At 42.1% G+C, this 12,400-nt stretch overlaps 1 protein-coding gene across 5 annotated transcripts in view; it reads left to right on the top strand.

Moving 5' to 3' along the window:
• The window catches only part of ltbp1 (latent transforming growth factor beta binding protein 1), a 135,857-nt gene that overhangs the window by 26,371 nt on the left and 97,086 nt on the right, over positions 1-12,400 (top strand). For all 5 annotated transcript variants that reach the window (XM_084949537.1, XM_084949539.1, XM_084949538.1 and 2 more), the window contains exon 3: positions 1,597-1,981. In XM_084949537.1, coding sequence (XP_084805663.1) covers positions 1,597-1,981 — 385 coding nt within the window. The remainder of the gene's footprint in view (positions 1-1,596; positions 1,982-12,400) is intronic.

The raw sequence follows: 12,400 nt of genomic DNA, 5'->3' as shown, positions 1-12,400 counted from the left end.
TAAACTTCTGCTATGCTGCCTGTGAGACGGGCTTTGTAGTTGATAGATGGATACCCCTATCATCTGCTCGGCAAGAATAGTGCCTTGTCTAATTACATGCTTTTGGCCGGTCTCCTTTATAAACACACAAAGACCTTTAAGCACACACACACACACACACACACACACACACACACACACACACTTAAAATTTCATAATTAGGTCAAGTATATAGATGAAAAGTATTTCTAAACTGTCTCCTGAAAATATCAATTGTTAAGTGACATTTCACATTAATTTCACATTAACAGCTGGTCAGATGTACCCACATGTTCTGTGGTATGCTCAAGTGCTTTTGATTTTGTAGTTTTGGATACATGCCTTTACACAAAATTCCCAGTTTGATATGTACCTTGTTTTTGGAATTATGGTTTCTCAGTTAGAAAGAGGAAATACAAAAAAAAATCCACTTAAAAAGTAATTTGAAACAAATTAATTTAAAAGCATGTTCATGGGTTCGTTGGTATCACAGAAAATTGCTAATACAAACCAAATGTGCATGTGATGTGTATTTCACTTGGGATACTGAAAAGCACATTATATGTGCAGGACATTTATGTAGTCAAAATAATCCCTGTCAGCAACAGTTTAGGCTTCAGGCAGTGCCAAATGCTGTTTCTCACATTTTTTTTCTTTGTTCTTCCTGTTGTATTATTATTATCACCCGTGTTTTGTTACCCAGCTGTGTTCCCTTCCACTTCCCATACCTGCCTGAGTGTATAGGGGTGTTTTCCCCTCAGTGTTTGTCTCAGCATCTGCGCGTACGAGTTCCCGGTAAAGCCTGGGTTCCTTTGCCTTGTGGATTTTGTACTTCTTGGACTGTTTCCACAACTTTATTAAAAGGTGCATTTTGAGTTAACTGTCCTGTGTTTCTCAGGCCCATGCTTCATGACAGGGTAAGAGTCATAAGATGACTTGTTTCAGACAGTTTATGAACTGAGAGTCCATCTTAAGGCAAAGCATAGGCTAAATAAAGAAATAATGGGTCAAATAAAAATAATTTGGGGGGATACATTTGCAAGCAAGCAAGCAAGGATACATTTGCTTAATTATAAAGAGACTAAAAGAGAGGAACAAAAACATTTCAGCCTACACTCCTGGACTACTGTGTCAAACTGTGCCCCTCAATGCATTGTCAGAATAGATATGTAATGACCTGTTCACCAGTCCTGCTGTAGGGGTGATGTTTTGGGTTTCCTATAGCAGCTGCGTGCATAATAAATACATTGGTTCTGGAATTATTTTTTCTAACTGGATTCATAAATTGCCGTAAAAACTCTGAGAATATATAACTAAGACAAAAGGCAGCTCTAACTGAACCATTTGCCACGTGTAACCGCTGTCTATACTAACACTGAGCAGAGACGTTTAAATGCTTTACAGAATCTCTGAACAATAGAAGTACATTTAAAATGAAGAAAATCCAAGTCTGTTATATCCATATGCTTTGATGTTCCTTTTTTTGTATGGGTGACATCTTTCTATCATCACTTATTCTCAATCTGTCTTTCTGTTTTCCTCTTTCTCTGTACCCTGGACTTCATGTGGTGTCCTAGCCAACTGCATCCCTCAGTGCCATAATGGAGGAATGTGCCTCAGGCCTCAGCACTGTGTCTGCAAACCTGGCTCAGAGGGGAAGGCATGCGAACAGAAGACTGTACCCACACACTCCTTTCCACCGCGGCCTGGGAACGGACCCACCAACGGGCACAACACTGGTCACACAAGTGGGCACACCACTGGTCATACTAATGGACACACTTCTGGCAACACCAATGTACACAGTGTGGTACCCCAGCGGCCAATACCTCAGCAAGTGCCTCCTAATGGTTATGGCTCTGGCCCCTCTCCATCTAACAACATGGGCCAGATGAAACTAACTGTCAAGCCAGCCCCACAGTTTGTGCGGCCACATTACATACAGCAACACATCCAACAGCAGTAAGTATCTTTGATTCAATCTTTCAATACATTTTTCCATGAAAAGTCTTCACACCGCCACATCCCTAATTTGCTTTGGTAATAAACATTAATTTGTTTCCCACATATAGCTCCTGTGATAGACAAGCTTCTGGAAGTCATAAACCACATTAAAAAAGAATAACAAAACCAAAAATGCATTTATGCATTTGTGTCAGATTTGTAGGCAGCATTTTCATGATGAAATTCTCTCATCACATCCCAGAGATCCTCTGTTGGATTGAGCTCTGCTGATTATGGAGGCCATTTAGTAAATTTATATTATAAAATCAGTCTGAGCTTTGTTACATGGGGTGTTATCCTTCAGAAAGTAGACATGTACTATGTGGTCATCAAGGTTTCAGCAAGAACAGTCAGGTAGGTGGCGATGATTAAATGATACTCAGTTTGTACTTACAGGTTACAAGTTTTCCAAAAACGGATGTTCTCCTCCTATCTTATGTAGATGCTATACCTCCACCAGTTGGTGGTATAAGGGAAGAGTCATTCTTCCTTTTGTGGAGTTTTGTATAGCAGTTGCCATTTTTTTCCAAAGCTTTTTTCCTTTTCTTGGTTGCCAGGTCAATACATCTTCTCTGAAGAGTCTCGACAGAAGCCACGCTACTGACACAAAACATTGAACCTACTGAAATACATTAGTCTTGCTGATATTAGTGAAAAAATCATGTATGTGTGCATCAACAATGAGATTTGTCTTTTATTCTTTTATTCAGAATAAAAGAAAAATTCTGTCTTTTATTCTGTTATTCATAACAGAGTTCCATTTTGGGATGATTGCTATCCTCTTTAGGAGTGGTTAAAGTAGATTTATTTCAGCAGTAGTCTTGTCTGGTCAAAACATTGTTTATACCACTTCAAGGTGGATATTGCCGTGTGTGTGTGTGTGTGTGTATTTGCATGATATGCAGGATCAATAGAGATTTAAAGAAAAGAATTTAAAGCATTTGATTGTGAGGAAAGCTATCCGTTTAATTGCTACCAGACCTGTGTCCTCGAAATGGAAAATGTCACCTTTAAAGGTTTTGGAATAAAGAAGCACTGATGGATTTGATAGAGGTTTTTAATTTGTTTGCATGTACAACATTGTTTATACTGATAATTTATGACTGAAGCCTTTCGGGGCTTCATCAGATCAGCTGCACATTGAAGACTGTCTATGAAATGTACAGCAATAAACATGGAAATTTTGAGAACTAAAACAAAATGAAATCCAATCCAATACAAATACATCTAATCACAGCAGTTTGAGCAAACTGTAATATTTGCTGCAGGCAAAAAAACTCAACAAAAAATTTCTGTTGAGCATCTGGAATTGTTTAACTCTGTGTAGCATCATAATGAAGAGCTGGACTTTTCTCCGGTATGTTCCCTTCAGGACCATTTTGAGCAAATCGCGAGCATTTAATCAGCTTCTTAATCCTATAATTAGAATTTTCTATTGTGTAGAAAAACAACATGCTGTTGTAATTGCTTTTCTTTTTCTTATGTTAAGATATCTCTGGGATTAAATGTGCAGTTATATTCATGTATAGCGATAGAAAAGAGAGTTAACATTAAAGTGGGCTGTGTGTGGCCTGTGTGATGTCAGAGGGGAGGGGAAGCCATCTGCCATGACCGGTTAGGAGTAAGGGGAAGAAAAGAGAGAAAAAGACAAACTGTTGGAGACACTTTAGTAATTACTAATATGAAAACAAGGAGAGAGAAAAGAGGTAATGCTCAGTGTATCATGGAAAACCTCCAGCAGCATAACTAATAAAAGGTCTCAGGGACACTTTATCTAGCCCTAACCACAAGCTTTACCAGTGAAGATGAAATATATGAAATATGGTCCCTCCTTCTAGTCCCTGTCAGCAGTCTCAGTGCAGCATTCTTGATCAGCTGAATGCTTTTCAGGAAGTTTCAGAGCATCTTGAATTACAGTAGTCCAGCCTAAAAGTTATAAATGCATGTTTTTCAGTGTCACTCTGAGATTGAATGTGTCTGATTTAAGCAATATGAAAAAGGCAGTCCTACATGTTTGTTTGATTTGCACATTGAAGGATTTCATTGTTTAAAATCCTGTCCTGTCTGGCAGCTTTTGCAATCAGAATTATTATCTGAATGCATTGTTGTGCTGAACATATTTTTCTTTTCCAAGAACAGCTATATAGAATCTCTGTAGGCTCCCTTTGTTCATGTGTTTCTTTTATCACTTTCTTTATTCATTTGTGTTTGTGTTCTTTTACTTATTACGTGTTATAGTATAACAGTGTAAAAGACAGGACAGACAGGGGAAAAAGGAGGGGGAATAGGGTGAAATATAGTAAAAGGATAGAGTACAAAAACATAATGACGTGAAGAAATATTTTGAAAAATTATTATTCAAAAAATTATTTAATATGAAGGCAATAGGCAAAGTGTTACAGGCATAGCCCTAAAGAATGTAGCTTCATGGGCAGTGTAGTCTGTGCTGCAGGGAGAATGGACTGCCATACCCGTTATGTGTCTGTGAGCGCAAATGAGGGAGAAAAAAGAGTGGAAAAGTACGAGCTGTCACCGACCAGAAACGGGAGATGGAAGCATGTAAATATAATAATAACCACTGCAGCCAAAAAGACTTCCTGACGAGCCCAGTTGTAAATAAGCTACTAAGACTCGACTGTACACTGTGTTCGTTTTTTCCTCCGAAACAATAAGTTCCGTTTGAGCAGCCTTTCAATGCCTCTCTCTGTCTCTCGCAAGCAAAGTTGACACAGACAACAAAGTAAAACTAGTTTTCGGCTACAAGCCCGACATGTCAATGGCTGTGAACAAAGAGAAACTTGTAAATAACTCATGAGAGAATAAAGTTACGTTGAAACCAAGCACACCATTGTTTTTCTTGTGACATTACCAATAAGTTTGATGTGTCACATGGCCCTCTTCCTATTGAAAAAAACAAAAGTTGTATCCAAGATGGCCGACTTCTAAATGGCCACCATGGTCACCACCCATCTTGAGGAGTTTGCCCCCTCACATATACTAATGTGCCACAAACAGGACTTTAATATCACCAACCATTCCCATTTTATTCGGTGTATCCATATAAATGGCCCACCCTGTATACGCACGGAATAGTTTCCTATATGAGATTGCTGCTAAAAGGGCAGCCGTCCACCCTACTGTATATTAAGATTTAAAAATCTAGTTGGTATTGGTATAGCGAGTAGCCTTCAGTAATAGTAATAAATCACACAGCAATAGTACATTCATGTAGTTGTAAAAAGCATGATAATATATTAAGTAATCCAAAGTATTCAGAATATGTTACTCTCATTGAGTAAGGAACGGAATACGTTACAAAATACATTTTAGGGCATGTATTCTGTAATCTGTAGTGGAATACAGTTTAAAAGTAACCTTCCCAACAATGTGTATTGTGATATTCATTGTTTAACTTTATTTAGTCATCTTAAGCTTCAAGGTTGCTCGGTTTGAGTTCTTTGTTTATTCGATCCCTTTATGTCATCACCCCGGTGTCCCTTGTTGGTTCATGTGTCTTAACCTGTCATGTGTCATGTCTGCGTCCCGTTATGTTCCTGTTTTATTTTTTTAAAGTCTTTCATTGTGCTTATTGTTACTTTTCCCCATGGTGTCATAATGTCATTCTAGTCAGCTGTTTCCCCACACACCTCCTGTGTGTATTTAGTCTATGTGTTTTCTTTCAGTCTTTGTCAGGTTGTCTGTTTGGTTTCATGTCTAGCCGCGTCATGTCTCAGAGTTCTTTGTACTGATCAGGTTTATGTTTATGTTCGGTTTATTTCATAGTTCCATAGTCGCGTGTACCTGTTCAGTTTCATATCAGTGTCTCTCGTCAGAGTTTTCATAATTATTTAGTTATTTCCCAGTTTGGGTTTCAGGTTAGGATTTGCCCTGTTCACTCTTGCTTTGTTTTTGTGTTCATGTTTTGTCAGCCAAATAAATGGCTCGCCTTTTGTTTAAAACTCAGTTCCGTCTCCTACCGTGTCTGCATTTGGGTCCCACCTTTCACTTGTTTTGTGAGTGTGGATGTGAGTGAGAGATTGAGAGTCAGTGTTTCTGTATGTGTCTTTGTCACAAACATACTTGATAATGAGGGTGGGAAGCCGCAATATCTGTCCCCCAGAGCCAGAGGCAGAAAGAGATGGAACCAGGACAACCGTACCATCTGCAGCCCCCAAGAGTACCGAAGACCTGAGTCCGTACATCTCTGTAACATCTGCGTATTCATCCAAGCAGGAGAGGGAGGGACGCCCTACATGGGGTGAGAATCGACATGACCAAAGGTGAACTGCAGTCAACTCCACTAGAGACTGACCACCCCGGTGCGAGTCAAGAACAGGCTCCCAGGGGCCCAGGCACCCACGAATCACCAGGCGTCCTGCAGAGCCCCCTTTCGACAAGGAGGAGGTCCAAGCCACCTGAATCCACTGAGAGAAAGGGCCAACGACCACACGACAACACCCAACCTCAACAAGCAACTCACATCCCTGGGAGGGGCAGAAGCATCCAGCGATCATAAGCCGTCCTGAACCAGCAGCAAACCGGGATGATGCCAAAGCCCACGACAAACTTTCTGCAGACCCCCGTCCCAGACAGGGTATGAGAAACAGTGGTGCAGGAAGATGCACAGGATGAGCATGACTGTGTGAAAACTAGAGTGTTGTTAAAGTTGAGGCTAACGTCTCGTGCTGTCAGTGACCTTGAAAGTGGAAATATTCTAAAGATTTCACATTATGTTTGTCAGAAACTCACGTTTCATTTGAAGGCAGCTCTCGCATTATTTTCATCTATTTTGGAAGTGATGCCAGGAGATTGTTGCACAATTTTTCCATGTTTCAACTTCAAGAGTGACCCACTTGGCAACACGCCCATGCCTCTAACAATGTTGTTTTCCACATCTGGAATATTGTTGAGTGCATGGAGAGTCTTGATATAAAGAATCAATGGACACCGTTGCTTTTTTTCCTTTGTAACTTCTCATAGTTGGAGTCCGGGAGATACTAACGAATATAATCTGCTGATGATTAGTAGAAATCCTTGATATGGTTAATGATAAGGCCTGCAAACAAACTGTATTGCTGATACAAACACATGGACTGTTCAGTGTGTTTTTCCAAACATGGATTGCTTACTGTGAAGACTGTGTTATTGCAGTTTGGATGGCCAGTACTCTCATTCTCCAGCAGTCAGTGTAATAATAGGTAAAATTTCTGCCGGCACTTTCATATGTGGAGTTGAAATGCCATTAACTAAAGCTGTGGGTAAGACTTGGGTTTGGTTTGCCTGTCACTATAGCAGATGACTGGAGAAAGTGCAGTCGCATCAGACACGATAAAAACTGCCCCGATGCCTTGTCTGGTCCAATTGTTGAAAGAAGATTTAAAACAATTTTCCCCTTTTCAGGTTTGTGTTACAGCAAAATGTTGATGGAAATCGCTTAATGTTGGCATGTTAGAAGATGAATATTTCTAGTATGTTAATGAACACATTTTGTGTGCAGTGTTTAAGATGCACTCTGCAAAACGTTAAGAGGAGTTTTTTGTTTAATGTCCTGCACAGGCACACATAATTGTTACCAGACCTGTGTCCTCGAAAGCTGTTCTTGATTTGCAGAAAGCATTTATCTCTCACAAGGACCTATTCTCCTTTTGGTTCAAGCAGTAGAGTGGTTATGTCATAGAGTACAATACAAAATATAGTATTAATTCCCCATTCCTTGTTAGGTCATTTGTGTGGAATACAGATAATTAATATTTTTTTCTACAACAATGCTGACCAAATTTATCTACACATATCTACACATTTTTTAACTGATACATTACATGGATTGTTATGTTGTTTTGGGGGTATGCCATTTGCTTCTGTCAAAAACAGAGAAAAGTAAAATACTTAATGTAAGCTCAGATTTACAAGAGACCTTATCACTAGAACCGCTAGTGTTCCAAAATCTCCAGAAGTGGTCATTTTAACCGCTCCTGCAACAGTAGGAATAATGGCAAAGGCATAATTTCTAATCAAAACTGATAAACAAAGGGTACAACAAATAACGTGACAACTAACACATCTAAAAAAAATAGAATAAGAACATTCTGAAAGGTTGAAAATAACTTTTGGATAACATGCGGGATTAATTGCACTAAAATAATGACAAAATAAAAACAGGTCAGTTTTAAATTTCAGGTGATTGCCTGAATTGGAAAACTGACCTTACAGCTGGCTACAGAAATGCAAGAAACATATTTTAAATAATTATTGTATAGAGTTTATCATCACGTCCACATCACCAAACTTGCAGCCTCTGCACATTGCACATTGCTCCGCCTAAATCTGAAGCCCTTCCCCTCCTTAGCTCTCCATGCTCTGACCTACACCCCAAAATCCCATCCTCAACCTGGCAAAAGAAAAAATATTGTTCATCTTTTATCTAACCATAGTCCCCTATATATTTATCTATCAAGATTCGAGAAGTTTATTGTCATGTACATGGCAAAACACAGATGGTTATGCAGAGCAATGAAACTCTTACTTTGCAGGTTCTCCTCACACAACTAAAAAGAAAGTAATAAATTAGTAAAACAAGTGCTTTGTAGCACTTGTAGTTTATGTGTGGGTGTAATTAGAATTTAAAGTGCAAGTAGTTGCAACACTGTCACAGTGATAATATACAGGGAGTATGCAATATTAGCTATGAGCTAGTTCTTGTGCTGCCCTGATTAGTGCCTTGGGAAAATAAGCTGGCATCCCTTTTTTCATCATGTGTTTTTGCAGCTCCGATAGTTGGCTAAATTCCCACTGTGCTAACTTGATCTTGGCCTCTAGTCTCCGTGTCCATGGAGGGTACGGCTCCTTGTGGCTGTTCATCTTGTAGCCAAACATCTCAGTGATCACTGCTGCTGTAATGTAGATGAGTTGGCTGCTTTCCGTCTTGGTAGCAGTAGGGTTTGTCCATAATGCTACATTCACATCTTTACACTTACCGAGGGCTTTCACATTCAATGTCTTCAACGCACCAGTTGTTCATGGGGCATGGTACTCAATCTTCGATGGTGAGGATGATGGTATCTCCCCCCTGACCTGACGTCCAAACTCCCTTTTGCTTTAGCATTTATGTTGTACCTCATCAATCTCTAGTTGAGCTAGCAGTTGCTTCGTTTAAATGTAGAAACACCTACCTACTAGGTTTTTTGCTGTTGGGTATCGAATTGTCCCACATCCTCTTCATGTAAACCCTCCTTTTGGGATTACTTGTGTAGCAGCATTCCCACCGTGCCCCACTCTCATCCTCTGTCAAGCCTACGCAGAACATGCAAACCTAAAATCCCCGGCCAGATGGTATATAATCAGTATATAATCCAGTCCTGTATCCAAAAACCTAATACCAAGCTCAAGTGTTAGAAGCCTTGTGTTAGAAAATTTGTTTCAAAAAGATACAAATTTGTCCAGCGTACATGGAAATCTTGTTGGGTCACGTCTGCAGTTCACAGTATTTGTTTTTTGGCTTTGATGCTGCTTGGATGTGTTGAATGTAATTTCCCAACCAATGTTTCAGTAATGAGTTAACAAGAATGTTGTGAATGTATGTGTTCTTTTGTCCCTCTAATGATGAATAGGAAAACAGCATAAATGGCACAAAAAGCAGTTGGCTGTGTGTTGTGCATAAAGTCTCCATTTTTGAAAAATGTCCAGTGGTTTTAAGATTGGAGTGGAAACAGAAATGTTTACAGATAGGATCCATCTTATAATTGTTCAAACTATCGCGCTTGCCTAGAATGCCTTCAGTTGGAAAGTTAGCTGGTGAATGGCACTGTATTGCCTCATTCTTTTGTAAAGACCTGAATCATTTAATTCTTTTTTATTTATTTTTTTGCCTGTCCCGTTTGGCTCTTTTGCCATCAGAATTGTTGTCTAAAGGCGAAGAAAGATGCCCAACGGATTTACCAAATGGACCATCCCAGCCTTGCCGTAATGGTCTATTTGATTCACCTTTTATTGTTTATTTCATTTTATTTTCACTTGCTAAATATGGGACAGATTTGACTGGGGAAAAGAAAGGGGAGAAAGAAAGAGGGAAAGAAAAACAGCGGGGAAGAGGGACGGGGATAAAGGGCAAAAAAACAAAAACCAACAAAATAAGCAGACAAAAAATACATATATCAATCACCTGGATCACCTGTTGAGAAAGAAAAAAGAGAAAACAAGCAGAAGAAAAAAAGAGCAACATAATTGAGGTAGGAGCCAAAAAGGGTGTAGTTTGTGTGCCCAACCTGTGAGCATTAGCGCGCTTGTATTAAAAGGTTCCTTCATGTAATGATCTGCTAGAGGGTGTGGGGGGCCACAGCCCCATCCTCCAGGGCATGAAGCAGGTATGGAGGAGATCAAGACTCCAGACATCCAGAGGTCCTCAGAACACAAGAGACCAAGGAAGACCAACAGAGGGGCAGCCGCGCCACTGTCCCAGAAAGAGCTGAGGAGAGTCCCAGATGAGGGGTCACTCAGCAGCCGTGGAGCAGAAGCCGGGGGGGGGGTTGCAGTGACGTGCCCGTGAGCTCCGCCGGCAGCCAGCTGTGCCAGAGTGACCGAGCCCCAGGTCAAGAGGCCGAGGGCACTCCACCCCCGGAGTGGCCCGAGCGAGCCCCAGGCTCCAGGCCCCGACAAGCAGCCACCAAGGAGTGAGCCGGTGTGTACCTGGACGCCCATCCCCGGACACAAAGAACCACCAATGCACCAATGTCTGAGGGCGTCTGCCACTGGCAGGGGAAGTGGTGGGGGGAGATAGGCCTCCATACCTTGGAGGGCCTGAGATGTCCCCAGAGAGGTGGCGTCTGATACCCGACCTGACATATAGACACAAACAAACAGGCACACACAGATACAAACATCCATTCCCACCCTCATGCTCTCATATGCAATTACTCAACACTCACCCAACGTGGAGACAGACACAAAGAGACACTGTACACACAATCACACTCCCCAAGCGTACTCTATACCCCAGGTCTAGGTATCCTTTCCCCTGGAGGGGGAAACATTCCAGATTGCCACATTCCAGACCCAAATCAGACGGCCAACTCCTCCTCCTAGCCACCCCGCTCCAACAGGCCGCAGAGAACGGGGGGGGGGGGGTGAAGACTCCAAACCTCCCTCCGCCCGCTCATATGTAGTGTTGATGCATGTGTGTTCTAAGGTGCATTTAAAACCCAGGAGGGCATGGAGCTACCTGCCAGAGAGCAGCAGGTAAGCGCATAGCCCCTCCTGATAGCCCTCAATGTCTACGTGTATTTAAAATTGAGAGGTGGGCAACGACGCCAGGGGTGAGGTGGTACACCCTGATGGTCTTTTGGATTCCGTGTAGCGTGCCCACCCCCAAGGTCCTATATGTATGTGTTATGAGAGTGTGAGTAATGTGAGTGTCTAAGTTGTGGGATAAAATTGAGGCACAGGCAGCCAGAAAGGGACAGAGGGGGGGATGCCTCCCCTGCACCCTGGTGACACACCTTTACCCCAAGGCCCTGCATGTGTGGGTGATTGTGGTGGAGCGGGAAGAGGGAGGCAGCTGGAGATGGGGAGGGAAGGAAGGGAGGGACAAGTGACCCCTCCCTGGGGCCAGCTCCCCCGCTGACCCCAGTAGGCACCCCCATACTCTGCAACCCGCCAGGGAAAGGGGGCCCAGGCCCATCCGGACCGGGGCCCAGTTCGGCAGCGCCGCCTGGCCCCACAGAGCCCGGGACAGCCCACCCGACCCCACCACAGAGAAAACTGCACCCACCCCGTCATCCACTCATCTTCCAGACTACACAAGACAATAGACGCCCAGGCTGAGATCTTCCTCCACCTCTCCTATATCTCCCCCTCCTGCAGTGAGTTCCTGAAGAGAGGAGACCTCCTGCAAGATGTAACAGCCTCCCCCACCAGTTGAAGAGCCCCCCAGGTGGCTCGATGCACTGGCGGCACCCTGCGCCAGGGCTTGTTGTGTCTGTTTTTGTTAGACCTTTCATATTTAGTACTGTGAAAGCCTCAGTCAGTTCATGTGTGATTAATAGATGTAGTTTCCGGTTCTGGAAATTTCAGTAAGCGGAAGTGCCTTAAACCTGCACTCTTATTTATACAATCTGGTTGTATAGGAGTCTAAGAAAAAACACCCTTCTGCTCCACTCTCTTCATCAGTGACCCCAGTAGATTTTAGGTGAGTTCATTGCTAATCTTACAACATGTAGGTCATTTTTTAAAATGATGGTTCCTATTAGAGTCCAAAAGGACGATAAAACAGAGCGCGCTTTAGAATTGGTCCACTGTGTAACTGACAAGTCACTACCCTTTAAGTATGCCAGAACTGAACACAGTTACACTTTAGAAATAGAAGTTTGAGTGACTGCAACTGAG

Source organism: Perissodus microlepis, chromosome 13 (assembly GCF_051167445.1).
Source record: "Perissodus microlepis isolate ML-2025 ecotype Zambia chromosome 13, ASM5116744v1, whole genome shotgun sequence".
Taxonomy (NCBI): Eukaryota; Metazoa; Chordata; class Actinopteri; order Cichliformes; family Cichlidae; genus Perissodus; species Perissodus microlepis.
The sequence above is the reverse complement of the archived record's forward strand: the minus strand, read 5'-3'. Positions and strand labels throughout refer to the sequence as shown.